We start from the raw sequence: 14,062 nt of genomic DNA on the forward strand, positions 1-14,062 counted from the left end.
AAGTGGATGAGGACAGAGCTTTGCAAATGAACTTTCTGATAATGCTGGTTTTCAAAGCCACTTATTGTAAGCAGAGCACCGAGGCATAAAGAACCTGACTGCACTAATGACTCTTATTTAGTTGTAACACTTTAATAATTTGCCCAGCATGGGCCCTTCCTGTTGGCTGGACCCACCTGCTTGTCATTCCTACAATGGAGTCACGTTCATGGTGGTGAGCTTATCATTTTTCTTTTATAAATGATTACTGCTTGAGTCATGTTTACCCTCAAACGCTCTCCTTTCAGCAGTACTATGGGTGTTTGAAGGTGTTCCTGAAGGCAAACAAGCCTCCTCCTTTGACCAGGATTTCACATTTAAACATGTCTTTTTGAAATGTCACCTATGTTTTCGTAAGATGGTGGTTCCTAGATTATGATATTTCGACTAATTTCTGCCCATAAATTGGTTTTAAACTTTGCAGCGGGGAAAACAGGAGATAAAATACCTTCCAGCTTTTACTTTTTCATCTTCTATATAGACAAGCAAATGGAACTGGATGATCTTAAAGGTCCCTTCCAACCCAAACCATTCTATGATTCTATGATTTATACCTTAACTCATGACATCAGTAGTCAGAAGATAACTACTAGGGTCTTGAAGAACCTTGCCCTTCTATTGTTTCCATGATAGAGCTTCTGATTCCTTTCTTCCTTTCTTCTACTTGAAAACCTTTCTGTCACTTTACTCTGACAAATATATGTGCCCTTGAACCTCTGTGCAAAGTCCTTCTTGGAGGCAGGAGGATTTTCCATCTGCATACTGATTATTGAGTAGTCTTACTTCGAAGTATGTAAATCTTGCAGAACTCACTGACTGAGGGTGGTGAGGCACTGGAACAGGTTGCCCAAGGAAGCTGTGGATGCCCCATCCCTGCAGGCATTCAAGGCCAGGCTGGATGTGGCTCTGGGCAGCCTGGTCTGCTGGTTGGTGACCCTGCACATAGCAGGGGGTTGGAACTGGATGAGCACTGTGGGCCTTTTCAACCCAGGCCATTCTATGACTCTATGATTTGCCATGCCTTCCTCAGCAGTTGTTTAACCAAAAGGTTTTCTGCTGGGCGCACAGGTAGCTGCTCCTTCCTTCTACCCAGAGGGGTCATCAACAGCAGCACTTATCCTCAGCAGCGGTTGAGAAAGAGGTAATGCAATCACAATGAGAAGTTTCTTCACTGTTTCTTGAATTAGCCCCATCCTTTTCACAGTCAGACAGGCTTTGTGGCATTCTTACCTCGCAGCCATATCAGAAGATGTTTTGTGGTTAGAAATATTATTTTAAGTCATGCTTTCAAGGGGGCAATCCTAGGGCAAGGCATTACACGGTGGTTGGTGTTCTGGCCTTGTACCTTCCAGACTGATACACATCCTTAATTTCTTTTCACAAACAAGGCCTCTGCCAGCACCACTGGGATGAAGGATGGATGGCTGGTGAGTACTGTGCTCAGCTTTGGGCCCTTCACTACAGAACAGTCATTGGGCTGTGAGGGATCTGGAGCACAAGTGTTATGGGCTGAGGGGTTTGGGACGGGTCAGTCTGGAGAAGAGGAGCTCAGGGTGACCTCATTGCTCCTACAGCTCTTGGAAGGAGGCTGTGGTAAGGTGTGGTCGGCCTCTGCTCCCAAATAATGGTGATAGGACGAGAGGTGATGGCCTGACATTGTGCCAGGGGAGGGTCAGGTTGGATGTTAGGAAACATTTCATCTCCTAAAGAGCGGTGATGCAGTGGCACAGCTGCCCAGGGAGGTGGTGGGGTCATTGTCCCTAGTGGGGTTCAGTGTGGGGCTGTGGCACTGAAGGACACGGTCAGTGGGCTGGGTGACCTTGGAGGTCTTTCCCAACCTGAATGATTCTGTGGTTCTACACCTGTTTGTCTCCTGACAGAACCAGAGAGCGGTTGAAGCTGGAGGCTCCCCAGGGTCCGCCTCACCTGACTGTGCTTCACCTCTTTGCCATGGGCCCTCCCCCCCGAGCCGCCATCTCCCAAGGGAGGGTTGGGGAGGGGGGCAGCATTACGTCACACCCCGTTTGCGTCACTCTGACGTCACCACCCCCCACCCCCTCCCCCGCTAGATCGCTTTCAGCTCCGCCTCCCCTCCTTCCCCCCCAGCCCTGGGAGGCCGCGGGGCCGGGCGGTGAGTGCGGGACCGGGGCCGGTTGGAAGCGCTGGGTGAGGCGGGGAGGGACGGGACGGCCGCGTTCAGGCCCTCCTCCCTTTCTTCTGCCCCTTATGGGATTTTCCAGAACGGCCTGGCGAGTTTCTTATCTTTCTTATCGCTGTAACGTTCTATTGGTAACTAATACGGGAGAAAATACTCGCTTGCATAAGCATGTTTTTGTTGTAAGGTGAGTGACAGGTGCCTGCCTGTTATGTAACACACAGCTCGGCGGGGATCGCTGCGATTTGCTCAATGTCAGCTCGTAAGCTTCTCCCTTCCCCTCTTTTCCCTCTCCCTTTGCTTTCAGTTCACAAAATCCAGAAAATTCTGCTATCCAGGGGCTATTTTTGCTTTACATTTCAGCACAGCTTTGCTCCATGCTAATCCTGTGCGCTGCCACCATTGGCTCGAAACCCATCCTTCAGTGATGACCCCGGATGGGATGCATCTGTCAGCTCCAGCCTCCTCTATCACAGCGTTACAGACACCTCAGAACCAAGCAGATGTGAACCAAGCGATATCCCCGCCTGCTGCTCTCACCCTCGTGCTCTTTTTTTTTTTTTTAGCTATGGGACAACTCCTACTTTCTGTCTCCTTTTGATTGGCTTCCCAAAGAGGCAGTGTCCTATAAATTGCAGTCTGCGGTGTGCTTCTGCCCTATTGCTGGCTGAGGGACAGGTGAGTACAGGAGGGAATGGATTCTGCAATGTCGTGTGTCATCCCTGAAGGTAGTGTTGGTTGTTGGTTCAATCAGTGGGGTTGGGGGAAATAACTGCAGTGTTTCAGCCTGGTCTGGTGGTTGGTGACCCTGTATGTAGGATGGGGGTTGAAACTAAATGAGTGTTGTGGCCCTTTTCAACCCAGGCCGTTCTATGATTTCAGCAGCTAATCACTCAATTTCCCCTCTTATTTTTAAAATAAGAAGGAACGCAGGATGCATGACATAAACGGCATTTTTTTTGCATTAAGTTTTGCTGCTTAGCTAACTAGAGGGTTTTCTGTGTCTGGTGTAGAATGTTTACAGCTCTTTTGGGTTAGCCTGGACTTGCACATAAATTCCCCTGTTAAGCCTATGTATTTATCCTGTGAGTGCATTTGGAGAAACTAATTCAGTGAGTTGGAAACCAACCTGATCCCACCGTGGCATTCTCAACAGCAACTAATTTTAATCAGTGTACTCTGCATCTAGAGCTCCAAGTGTAAAATACTGCTTGAGGTACTGTCAGGGAAAATGTTATGGGTCAGGTATCCTATGAGATCTTCTTTGTGCAAGGCTGATGTTCAGCTTTGTGCCCTCCAGGACCTTTCCCTGCAGGGCTGCCTTCCAGTGCAGCACTGTAAGCTGAACTGTGCTCATCAACACTAGAGAATCGAGGTAGGAGAGAGGTCTCACAGCCTCTTGGATAGCAATGAGTCACATCTGAGATTAAGTCCAGGAATAGTGTTCAAAAAGCTTCAATAGGACTCTTTCAAGTGCCAGAAAATTCCCCATCTTGTATGTTGCTATAAGTGAAAAGAACACCCTAATTAATAGGTTGCTTGCTTTTCTGTGCTTACTCTGAATTGGTGCTGGAAGACATCTGCAGCAATTAGCTAGTGTCATTTCTTGTTACAGCCTTCCATCTTCCCATATTTCTTGCTTGTATGTGCAACAGGAAGGGAACATAATTGACAATGTGATCACAAGCAAGCTACATTTTGGAGAAGACAGTTAAAAGTTGAAGGATTTTAAGAAAGAATTCTGCATTTGCTGTCTATTGTGATTGAAATCATGGTTTCTAGCATAAAAAGGCTTAAATTTGAACTGAATTCTATGTTCATTCCACTGGAGCCTGTGCTGGGGCTCTGGATGTTTTCTTGTGCTCTCTCTGGTGAATGCATTACCTCTATTCATCTTCCTTCCCAGGCTGCTTCCAGCAGACGTGGCTCTCGGTTGGCACATCAGCTGGGGTTTGGATTGCATCAGGCCTCTTTAAAAGAGTATTCTAAAGGAGCACTGAAAAAGCTGAGCGTGGTTGAGTCAGTTGTGACTAATATTTTTCTCCTGTTCTCACAGCGTGCTTGAAGAAGGAAGATGCCAGTCGTTAGAAACGTGAGCAGAGCTGTCAGCAAGCTGCTACAAAGTTCTGCTTGTGGATGTGGGGTTTCCATCGTGCCTGTTCGATGCATTGGCATCTCACCCCGCCAGGTGGCCTCTGATGCTAGCTTTCATTCGGTTTCTTTTTCCGAGTCTGATCATCCTCGGGTGCTAATTACAGGTCAGCATTCCTGTTGTAACTGTATGCCTGCTCCAGGAATTCCACATTCCCCTCCTCTCTCCCCAGTGAGCAGAATAATGGAAGCAAAGATGTTCAGACCAAAAAATAGTCAAAACTGTCTGGAATTTTTACGGTCTTTCCTGTATGGTAATAGGATCTGAATCCCATGCGAATCCCCCATGTGTGAGGGGGTTTGGGCTTGATGATCTCTACAGGTCCCTTCCAACACCTGCAATTCTGTGATTCTGGTGTTTCCAGTTTTTATTCCTGAAATCTACTAGAAACAACTGAGTTTTAAACTGTTCTCAAAGAAAACATGTTGATTCTGAGAAGAGAATGAGGTCAGGGTGATCTCATTGCAGCCTTTCAGTACCTAAAGGGAGCCTACAAACAGGAGGGGAGTCAACTCTTTGCAAGGGTAGATAATGGCAGGACAAGGGGAAATGGCTTTAAGTTGAAGGAGGGAAGATTTAGGTTGAGTATCAGGGGGAAGTTCTCCACAGAGAGAATGGTGAGGTGCTGGAACAGCTGCCCAGAGAGGCTGTGGATGCCCCGTCCATCCCTGGAGGTGTTCAAGGCCAGGTTGGATGGGGCCCTGGGCAGCCTGGGCTGCTCTGAAACGTGGAGGTTGGTGGCCCTGCCTGTGGCAGGGGGCTGGAGCTTCACGATCCTTGGGTCCCTTCCAACCCAACTATTCTATGATTGTCAGAAGAGAAAAAGCATGTTTCTGATGTGATGCATGTAATACTGGGATGCTGTGTTTCAGTACCACTTATCCGTTTTGTCTCCTGTGTGTTGTCTTGTAGGTGGGCTCGGCCAGCTTGGTGTGGGACTTGCTAAGCTCCTCAGGTACGTTATGATTTTTTGACTCAGTAGTAGTGAAGAATTCAAACTTGAGTTTCAGCTTCGAGAAGCGATAATTTTCAGGGAAGTTCTTTTTGAAAGAATCCTGGTGAGAAATGCAGAGTGTTTTGCTGCTTGGTTTCATACGTAACCTTAAACTTTTACTTTTTTTTTTTAAATTTCTGTACTTGGTTTATGTTCACTGACGTACTTTCTGTGTGTACATTGGTCGTGGTTCCCGAAATAATTTTGTCTGAGAGTTTGACCACTGAGTTCAGCTTGTTCCTAGTTCAATGGGAGTATTCAGAACCAATATCCTCAGAGTGTGGGCAGCCAAATAAGGCTGTGTTTCACTGCCCAAGAGGAAAAGGTTGGGATTTTATATAGGTACTATGGGAGAGGAAAGGACTACAAACACCTACATGAAGAAAGCAGAAGCTTTGCTAACTGCCCAGCAACTGCACGTAAGAACTGCTTACCTTTTTCTCTGTGAGAGTTTTAGTCAGTCTGCTTCAGGAAGAAGATGCCCTGCTTAGTGCAGTGCAAACAGAAATAAAACTTCCTTCAAGATTGTCAAGATTGTGTACTCTAATATTTTATAATTGACAAAAGATGGGCTGATGTGGCAGAAGTAGTAAATACAAAGTGTATCCCTTCTGTTTCTTTTTGTTCCTCTACCTCTCACACAACACCACACAACACCACACAACACCACACAACACCACACAACACCACACAACACCACACAACACCACACAACACCACACAACACCACACAACACCACACAACACCACACAACACACACTTTTCCAAAATTCTATGAGCTCTCATCACTGTCCATATACTCATTACTCAGCTCCAGAGAGTACTTTGCATGCAGGCAGTGTTTGGACTGTGATAAAAGTGAGCCCAAGTGCTGCATCTGATGCCATGCTGCAGTTTGAGTGTTTTCAACCATTTCTGTGATATATTTAAAGTCATACAAATAATGGAAGGCTGCACTGCACTCCGATTCCGTCAGACTTGCTTTCCCAGACTGTGCTGATTAGAACAGTACAAGGCTGAGATTACTTTATCAGTTCTGTTTACCTTGCTGATAGGAAAACAGCTGCTGTTACAGCTCACCCAGTGGCTTTCTGGTGTCTGGGGAGGGAATAGATTTTCTGGATACAATTTTCAGCAAGAGGAGAGCAGGAAGAACTTACTTTTCTCAACTTCTTTTCTGAAAGATTTGTCTTTCAATAGAAAGACTACTAGAACTAATTTACTGATTTCCTAAGACACCATACTGATACTAAAGAGAGAGTGGTGGTGGTCTGTTTTGTTTTAGTAGAGCAACTGATTTCACTGAAAAACTTATTTTCCTTTTGATATTGCTCCTGCTAATCAAAGCAGCAGAAGAGCAACTGATGAATTACTGTGAAGGCTGTGGACTCACTGTACCATGTGGGTATTTTTCTACAGGAAACGATTTGGAAAGAACAATGTGATCTTGTCTGACATTCGAAAGCCAGCAGATCATGTTTTTTATAGTGGTAAGTGCCTGGGGGAGCAGATGGAAAAATACACTGACTTTACCAAAGCCTAAATGGTGTGTGGCTTACTGAACAAGTTGCTACTTGAAACTTCTGGATAGTGCCTTCTTGTTTTGAAATCCTGCCCAGACATGGATTTCATCTATTAGTTACTCCCTCTTTCTAAGTAATTTTTCTCTGCATTTATTTTACTGTCTCTTTGCCACTTTGTTGACCAGGGTAAGTGTTCAGATCAAGTTGGAGTTGGCTTTCGGGCTCCGGCTGTAAAAAGAAATGTTTATTCTTTTGGAGGGAAGATGTTGTAAATGAAACTTCTGTTTTGTTCCTCCATTCTGAGGCAATTTAGATGTTAAGATGAATGTAGAATGTTTTTTGGACTCTCGAGTTTCCATTAAATTTGAATAGATTCTTCTTTCTCATCACAGCTTAATAACGTACATAGATACTTGAATAGGAAATACTGAGTGTTTCTTTTTCTCATGTCATTAACTGGGTAAAAGAGGAGTTCTTGAGTCAATCTGTTAAGGAGAAGGTGACAGTTTACCTTAATTTTTCCTCTCTATTTCCTAATGTATTGGCTGCTGTTGGTACCAGGGGTCCGTTTTGCTGTGCAGTCAAATCCCAAGTAGAGGAATGGGAAAGAAGCAATCTGAGTTTCATCTTGGGCTCGTCTTGACTTCCATGCTTCTTGGTGCTCACTTTCCTTCTGGCTCCATTCTTTTAGGGCCTTTCATCTACTCAGACATCTTGGACTACAAGAATCTACGTGAGATAGTGGTGAATAACCGCATAACGTGGCTCTTCCACTACAGCGCTTTGCTCAGTGCTGTTGGAGAAGCAAACGTCCCCTTGGCCAGAGCTGTAAATATTACTGGTATGTGACAAGGGTCTCAAATTCCTGATTCCTCTAGGCTTCCCGTAGAGGCTTGAGGAAGTGCAGGGTGTGTTCTGATAAATTTTGATATTGTTCCAGGTTTACACAACGTTCTGGATATTGCAGCTGAGCATAATTTGCGACTCTTTGTTCCAAGCACGATTGGAGCCTTTGGGCCCACCTCTCCTCGAGATCCAACTCCTGATCTCTGCATTCAGAGACCAAGGACCATCTATGGTGTCTCCAAGGTTCATGCTGAACTGATGGGAGAGGTGAGAACTTGTCTTCTTTCATTAAAGTTCTGGGAGAATTTCATTGATTTGTAGTGGGTTTTCCACCTCCCTTTCCTTCCTCTAGGCTTCAGTACTCTAGCAGTCTGAAGCAGCAGGAAAAAGTATTTTTGAGTTTTGTAGGAATAAGCACTAAGAATTAGAAACTGGCCAATTTGAGTTTCAATACCATTTCTTTCTCTGATTCTTTTGACTTTGACTTCTCTTCCTTATCTGCCAGTGTGAATGACATTGCATAAATGAAAGCACACAAAGCATTGGGAAAGCACAGTAGGCAATGATGACTTTTGCAAAAAGTAAAACAAACAAACAAAAAAAACCCTCACTTCTGCACAGTCAAAGCCACGAGAGTGTACAGGCATAACTTGTACCAAGCTGCCCAGAGAGGCAGTGGTGCCCCATCCCTGCAGACAGCCAAGGTTAGACTGGATCAGCTCTAATCACTGATGGAGCTGTCGGTGTCCCTGTTCAGTGCAGGGAGTGGGACAGATGGCCTTTAAAGGTCCCTTGCAACCTAAACCATTCTATGATTCTATAAATTTCTCTGTTGGCTTTGTATCAGGAACTTCTGAATGCTGAATCTAGACCCAATGTTAAAAGTCAATCCATATGGAACTAGGTGATCTTAAAGGTCCCTTCCAACCCATACCATTCTATGATCGACTGAAGTGGATGAAGACTAGACAAGCAGACAGCTCAGTTGCCTGATAGGGAGTATAGACTGTTCAGTAATTCCTTTTCTTCTTTCCCTGTAAAGGGAAGGTTGCAGAATGACGGTTTATCCTGCGGGAGATTGTTCCTGTGGAAACAGTGAGCTGTAAAGCCTAGCTTTGTTGTGTAAAACTGCTTCTCTCCTCCCTTGGTAGTACTACCATTACCGATATGGCCTCGACTTTCGCTGCCTGAGGTACCCAGGAATCATATCTGCCGACTCTCAGCCTGGTGGGGGAACAACTGGTAAGCTGTTTGTATGCATTTCTCAATGTTTCAGACAAGAACAACAAATCCATAAGCCAATGGAGTCATTTTTAATCTGTTTATAGAATTTAATAAGGCATCAGTGTAGAGATTCTATTTCAGCTGGAAGTTACGGCAGTTCTTCTGTCCACTGCAACCTTAGGGTGTACTTTGGTAGTCTTTACCTTTAAGCACTGTCTGGCAGAGTTTGGCTTAGTTATGCTCATTGTGAGACCATTTTCTTTAAAAAAAAGAATAAATTCAAATCTGCTGTCTTGCTGCAATGTGCAAATGCTAGAATGACTTCAAGACAGTTTGAGATGGCTTCTCACATTCTGCTGTATCTTGTAAATCAAACAGTTCTGCTGGGTTTTAGATGGGACGCCAGAGGTAATCTAGTCAGGCTGAGGGAACTGCGTTTGTTCAGCTTGGAGAATGGAAGGCTGTGGGGTGACCTCGTTGCAGCCTTCCAGTACCTAAAAGGAGCCTACAAACAGGAGGAGAATCAACTCTTTGAAAGGGCTGATAACAGCTGGACAAGGGGAAATGGTTTGAAGTTGAGGGAGGGAAGATCTATGTTGGATGGTTAAATGTGGAGGTTGGTGGCCCTGCCTATGGCAGGGGGATTGGAGCTTCATGATCCTTGAGGTCCTTTCCAACCCAAGCCATTCTGTGATCGTCTGAAGATTGTTGACTGTTATGATGTGAAGAATAAGGTAGATACACACATCCATTCTACTTTTCCACAGATTATGCTGTCCAGATTTTCCATGATGCCATTAAGACTGGCAAATTTGAGTGCAACTTAAAGCCGGACACCCGCCTCCCTATGATGTACATTGATGACTGTCTGAAAGCAACTCTAGAGGTCATGGAGGCCCCTGCAGAGGCACTGAGCATGAGGACGTACAACATCAGTGCCATGAGCTTCACTCCTGAAGAGCTGGCTCAAGAGGTGCAGAAGCACGTTCCTGAGCTTCAGGTGACCTACAATGTGGATGCGGTCAGGCAGGCCATAGGTGGGTATTGCTTGTGGGCAGTGGGTAAGGGGAAATACTGGGTTGCTGTACGTCAGGAACAAAAGTGTTTTTCCTTTGAGACACTTGAAAATGTCTACTGCAAAGTTCAAGTCTTATGGTCCAGAAATGAGCTTTAATAGTTCAAATGAACTAGAGATGATACATCTTTGAGTTTAAAGATACTGCTTTTAAAGGACTTGAGGGTCCTGGTAGATGAGAAACTGGACATAACCAGCAGTGTGCGCTTGCAGCCCGGAAGGCCAACTGTGTTGAAAGAGGGGTGACCAGCAGGGAGAGGGAGGTGATTGTCCCCCTCTACTTGGCTCTTGCGAGGCCCAATCTGCAGTGCTGCATCCAGGCCTGGGGCACCCAGTACAGAAAGGACGTGGAGCTCTGGGAGCAGGTCCAGAGGAGGGCACTGAGATGATCAGAGGGCTGGAGCAGCTCTGCTGTGAGGAAAGGTTGAGGGAACTGGGCTTGTTTAGCTTAGAGAAGAGAAGGCTTCAGGGAGACCTCATTGCGGCCTTCCAGTACTTTAAAGAGGAGGGGGAACGGCTGTTTGTGAGGGTGGATGGTGATAGGACAAGGGGGAATGGTTTTAAACTGAGACAGGGGAGGTTTAGGTTAGATCTTAGGAGGAAGTTTTTCACCCAAGGGGTAGTGAGGCACTGGAACAGGCTGCCCAAGGAGGCTGTGGATGCCCCATCCCTGCAGGCATTCAAGGCCAGGCTGGATGTGGCTCTGGGCAGCCTGGGCTGCTGGTTGGTGACCCTGCACATAGCAGGGAGTTGGAACCAGATGAACACTGTGGTTCTTTTCAACCCAGGCCATTCTATGATTCTATGATTTTTTCCTAAGCCTTATGCTCCTTGTTTCTTGTTCTTTTCACTGCAGCTGACACCTGGCCAATGAACTTTGATGACAGCAATGCCCGGAGAGACTGGGGATGGAAACATGATTATGACCTCCCTGAATTGGTGTCTACAATGTTTAGCTTCCTTGGGTCTGATTCCAGGATTGCTCAAGCTAACTGAAATATTTTATCAGATGTTTCCAGATTTCCACAGAGGACCAGGAAGAAATGGCTGAATCAGTTGTATAGTTTTGAGTCTTAAAGCATGTCAATTATTAGCTTTCCTAAGTAGCAATGGAGTCGGGCAGAAGTATAGTGTAGCTGGAATGCTCTGTTAGATAAACAACATCATTAGGTGCTGTCTCCAAGCACCCATAGTACAGAATTCTAGAACTTTCACATTCAAGGAACTAGGAAGAAAAAGCACGTACTCTTGATTGATGAATCTCCAGTCATTCTTCCTGCCTTATATCCAGCAAACAACATGGGGCAGTACTGTCAAACCTGATGTTTCAGGAAGATCCCACTGTGTTAAAAACGTTTTTCATTTCCCTAGTGGAGGTTATTAGATCACAGTAAGATATGATCTTTCCTCTCTGCTTACAGAAGAGAGAAACAAGCTACTTGATGCTTCCAAATTGCAGGCAGGGTTTTTGCAACTCTAGTTTGAAGTCAAATTTTGGTTAGTGTTTCATATTTATGTATATTATTGTATAAACATACCGTATGTAGGGCATACAGAGTAACATTATTCTTGTAATGCCTATAAATGTGAAGAGGAATATAACTTGAATTCTTTGTGCTTTAAAAATGACAGGGTTTACAAACTAAGCTTTTCCTATTATTTCAAAATGCTGCTGCCATCGGTTTAACATCAGTAAATCCAAAATACAGAAAGCTGTTACATTTGTGAGAATTCAGGGTTTATCTCAAGAAGACAATGCCCAGGAGTGGGGTTACTGTTAATTAGTGCTACTTCTGGTTATCCCAGTCGTTTGCTATGCTAGCATTATGACATGCTGCCTGGAGCAAGTTCTAAAGTTGGACTGATGATGGAGACTTATTTACATTAGAGTCAGGTTGACCTTTGACATCTGTTCATGTTGGCTGCTTTTTCTGTATGTGCTGTAGATGTATTTGTAGATGCTATTTATGTGTAACTGTCATACGCTTCTATTCTTCAGAGAGGATTCCAGAGGCTGAAACCATCTCCTAGCTACAGTTAAGCCTATTCTGCTCATTGAGTTTAATGCACAGGAGATTCTGGGATTAACAAGGGAATCTTAGTAGAAGGATGCAGAGAAGATGTGTCTATCCAAAAGTTACATACGAGACTTTGAAAGTGAGAAATGACAGACTGGAGAGACAGGAAAGCCTTTCAAGGTAAAACTGCAGTCTTGAATCTGAGCCATGGGCTACTATAGGAGTAGTATGCCTTGAGAAACAACATCTTGGAACTTGGATTGTATTTTACTTTTTCAAAGAAAAAAATATCTTTCATTTTCAAAATGTTTGGAAATTCCCTAGATGAAGCTCTCCATCTTTTTTCCTCTTGTAAACTCCAGTTGCCCATGCAGGTATTACATTCAGTATTTTCTTGTCTGTGTTGTTCACCAAGTTTTCTGTGGCAAGGCTTTGGTAACTGAGAGTCTGCTTCACTCTGTAACCCTGCGGTGTTTCTTCAGTTAGTGGCTAACTGACGTGACCTGATCTCTGTCACTTTGTGAGGGAATCTACATACTACAGGATAAATGGTTTTCTCATAGAAGTAACCTTCAAACAAAGATGATACGGTGAAAACCAGAAATCATTTTGAACATTTATTAAAGTTGTGTCTCTTGGTTTTGTATACCTTACTGCTTTATCTGTTGGCAAAGCGTGCATTTCCTAGGTACTTAAGCTCAAAACCCCTCTATGGTTGTGGCCTGTTCTTAAAACTTTCTTTATAATGTTTACATTTCTGAAAAAGGCAAGTTTTTAAATGTTCACCACTGTTGTAGCTCTCATGTTGTTCAAGTGTAATGTTTGGTCCAATGGGCCAGCAAAGTTGGGCTTATTCATATCATACCATCCAAGAATAGTTTGACTCTGGTTTTGTCCTCTGGCCTGCCAAAACAGGATTATCTACCATTAAACTGTTACACTGATCCTTCAGATAAAGGGCTTAACAGGATTTAAGATGTTTTGTCCATTTTAGTCCTTCTTAAATCAGCACCAAGGGACTCCTCCTTGCCTCCATTCCATGAAACCAACCAAAGAGTTGTTGATGGGTCTGATTCCATTTCTTTAACTCAGAGAAAGTCATGGGGTCCCACTCCATTCGCCCTTGTTCAGAGCTCTAGTTAATGCTAAAAGGAGTGAAGAACAAAAAATACTCTTTCTTCTGAAGCAAGCTGTCCTTCACTGTGGCATTGCACAAAAGGTTTAAGTTGTTAAAGTGCAGATGAAAAAATCAGGTGAAAAATGCAGATGAAAATCGCACCTATGGCATTTTAAACAGTGTGTTGTTTACCAAAAGTTGCTGACTAATTTAAGAGCATTCTGGTTTTTAACTTGTGACCAGCAATGCCTGAGTTTTCTTTTTGCATATCTTCCCTGTAACTTCTGTTATAACTATGCTGCAGTATTTTCTGTACTAAAGCAATTTGATGTGACACAAAGTGTACAACTTTTTTTACCTGTATGAAGTCTGACTTCTGGGCTTAGACTTTTCCCATGATATTTGAGTGTTGCAGCTGTTACCTGTTCAGGAAAAAAAAAAAAAATGTTGGAAATATTTTTTTCAAATACTGCAAATTGTGGGTGATGCCTACTTTAATAAAGTTCTATACAGATGTCTTTGCTTTGTCCTTTGTTAGATCATGTAGGTACTCTGATCCATGTTGCAGGATGGTAGTAAGTGCTGAAGGCTTTCCTTTTGCTGCAGAAGTGATGGATAATTTGAAGCAGAGATCCATCCCTTGGCAGTCTGTGCAGTGACTCTCAGACATTTGTATCTACACTTTCTGCTGATTGTTCCAGTTGCTCTGTACAGTAGGCACTTGGTCACAAGCAGGTACAACATGCTTACCCTTTTAACGTTAGCAAGCCACTAGGCAAGTGTCTGGGCTGTGCTTCGTAGGTGGGTGGCTGTAGCCCAGTTTGGCTTTCAGATTTTCTTCTGTCACTTCTAGATTTCCTACCCCTTTTGTAGGGTATGGAAAGCTAGTTGGTCTATGCTCAGTCCTGTTTCTTCTTA

The 14,062-nt window shown here is 44.2% G+C and overlaps 1 protein-coding gene across 1 annotated transcript; it reads left to right on the forward strand.

Moving 5' to 3' along the window:
• Nucleotides 1-2,760: 2,760 nt before the first annotated feature.
• On the forward strand, nt 2,761-13,658 carry LOC100544436 (L-threonine 3-dehydrogenase, mitochondrial). The gene is made up of 9 exons (XM_010708181.3): nt 2,761-2,872; nt 4,251-4,452; nt 5,259-5,301; nt 6,761-6,831; nt 7,556-7,705; nt 7,805-7,977; nt 8,862-8,952; nt 9,702-9,971; nt 10,866-13,658. Exons 2-9 carry the CDS (start codon nt 4,269-4,271, stop codon nt 11,003-11,005), a joined length of 1,122 nt encoding a protein of 373 aa, XP_010706483.1. The 5' UTR covers nt 2,761-2,872; nt 4,251-4,268; the 3' UTR covers nt 11,006-13,658.
• Nucleotides 13,659-14,062: the final 404 nt, after the last annotated feature.

This window comes from Meleagris gallopavo, chromosome 2, assembly GCF_000146605.3.
Source record: "Meleagris gallopavo isolate NT-WF06-2002-E0010 breed Aviagen turkey brand Nicholas breeding stock chromosome 2, Turkey_5.1, whole genome shotgun sequence".
Lineage (NCBI taxonomy): Eukaryota > Metazoa > Chordata > Aves > Galliformes > Phasianidae > Meleagris > Meleagris gallopavo.

Bases quoted from the DNA above. Each gene is read 5' to 3' on its own strand.
- LOC100544436 (XM_010708181.3), top strand. From the start codon at position 4,269: ATGCCAGTCGTTAGAAACGTGAGCAGAGCTGTCAGCAAGCTGCTACAA. The intron at 7,978-8,861 runs GTGAGAACTTGT...CTCCCTTGGTAG, and splicing joins ATGCTGAACTGATGGGAGAG to TACTACCATTACCGATATGG. The intron at 9,972-10,865 runs GTGGGTATTGCT...TTTTCACTGCAG, and splicing joins TGCGGTCAGGCAGGCCATAG to CTGACACCTGGCCAATGAAC.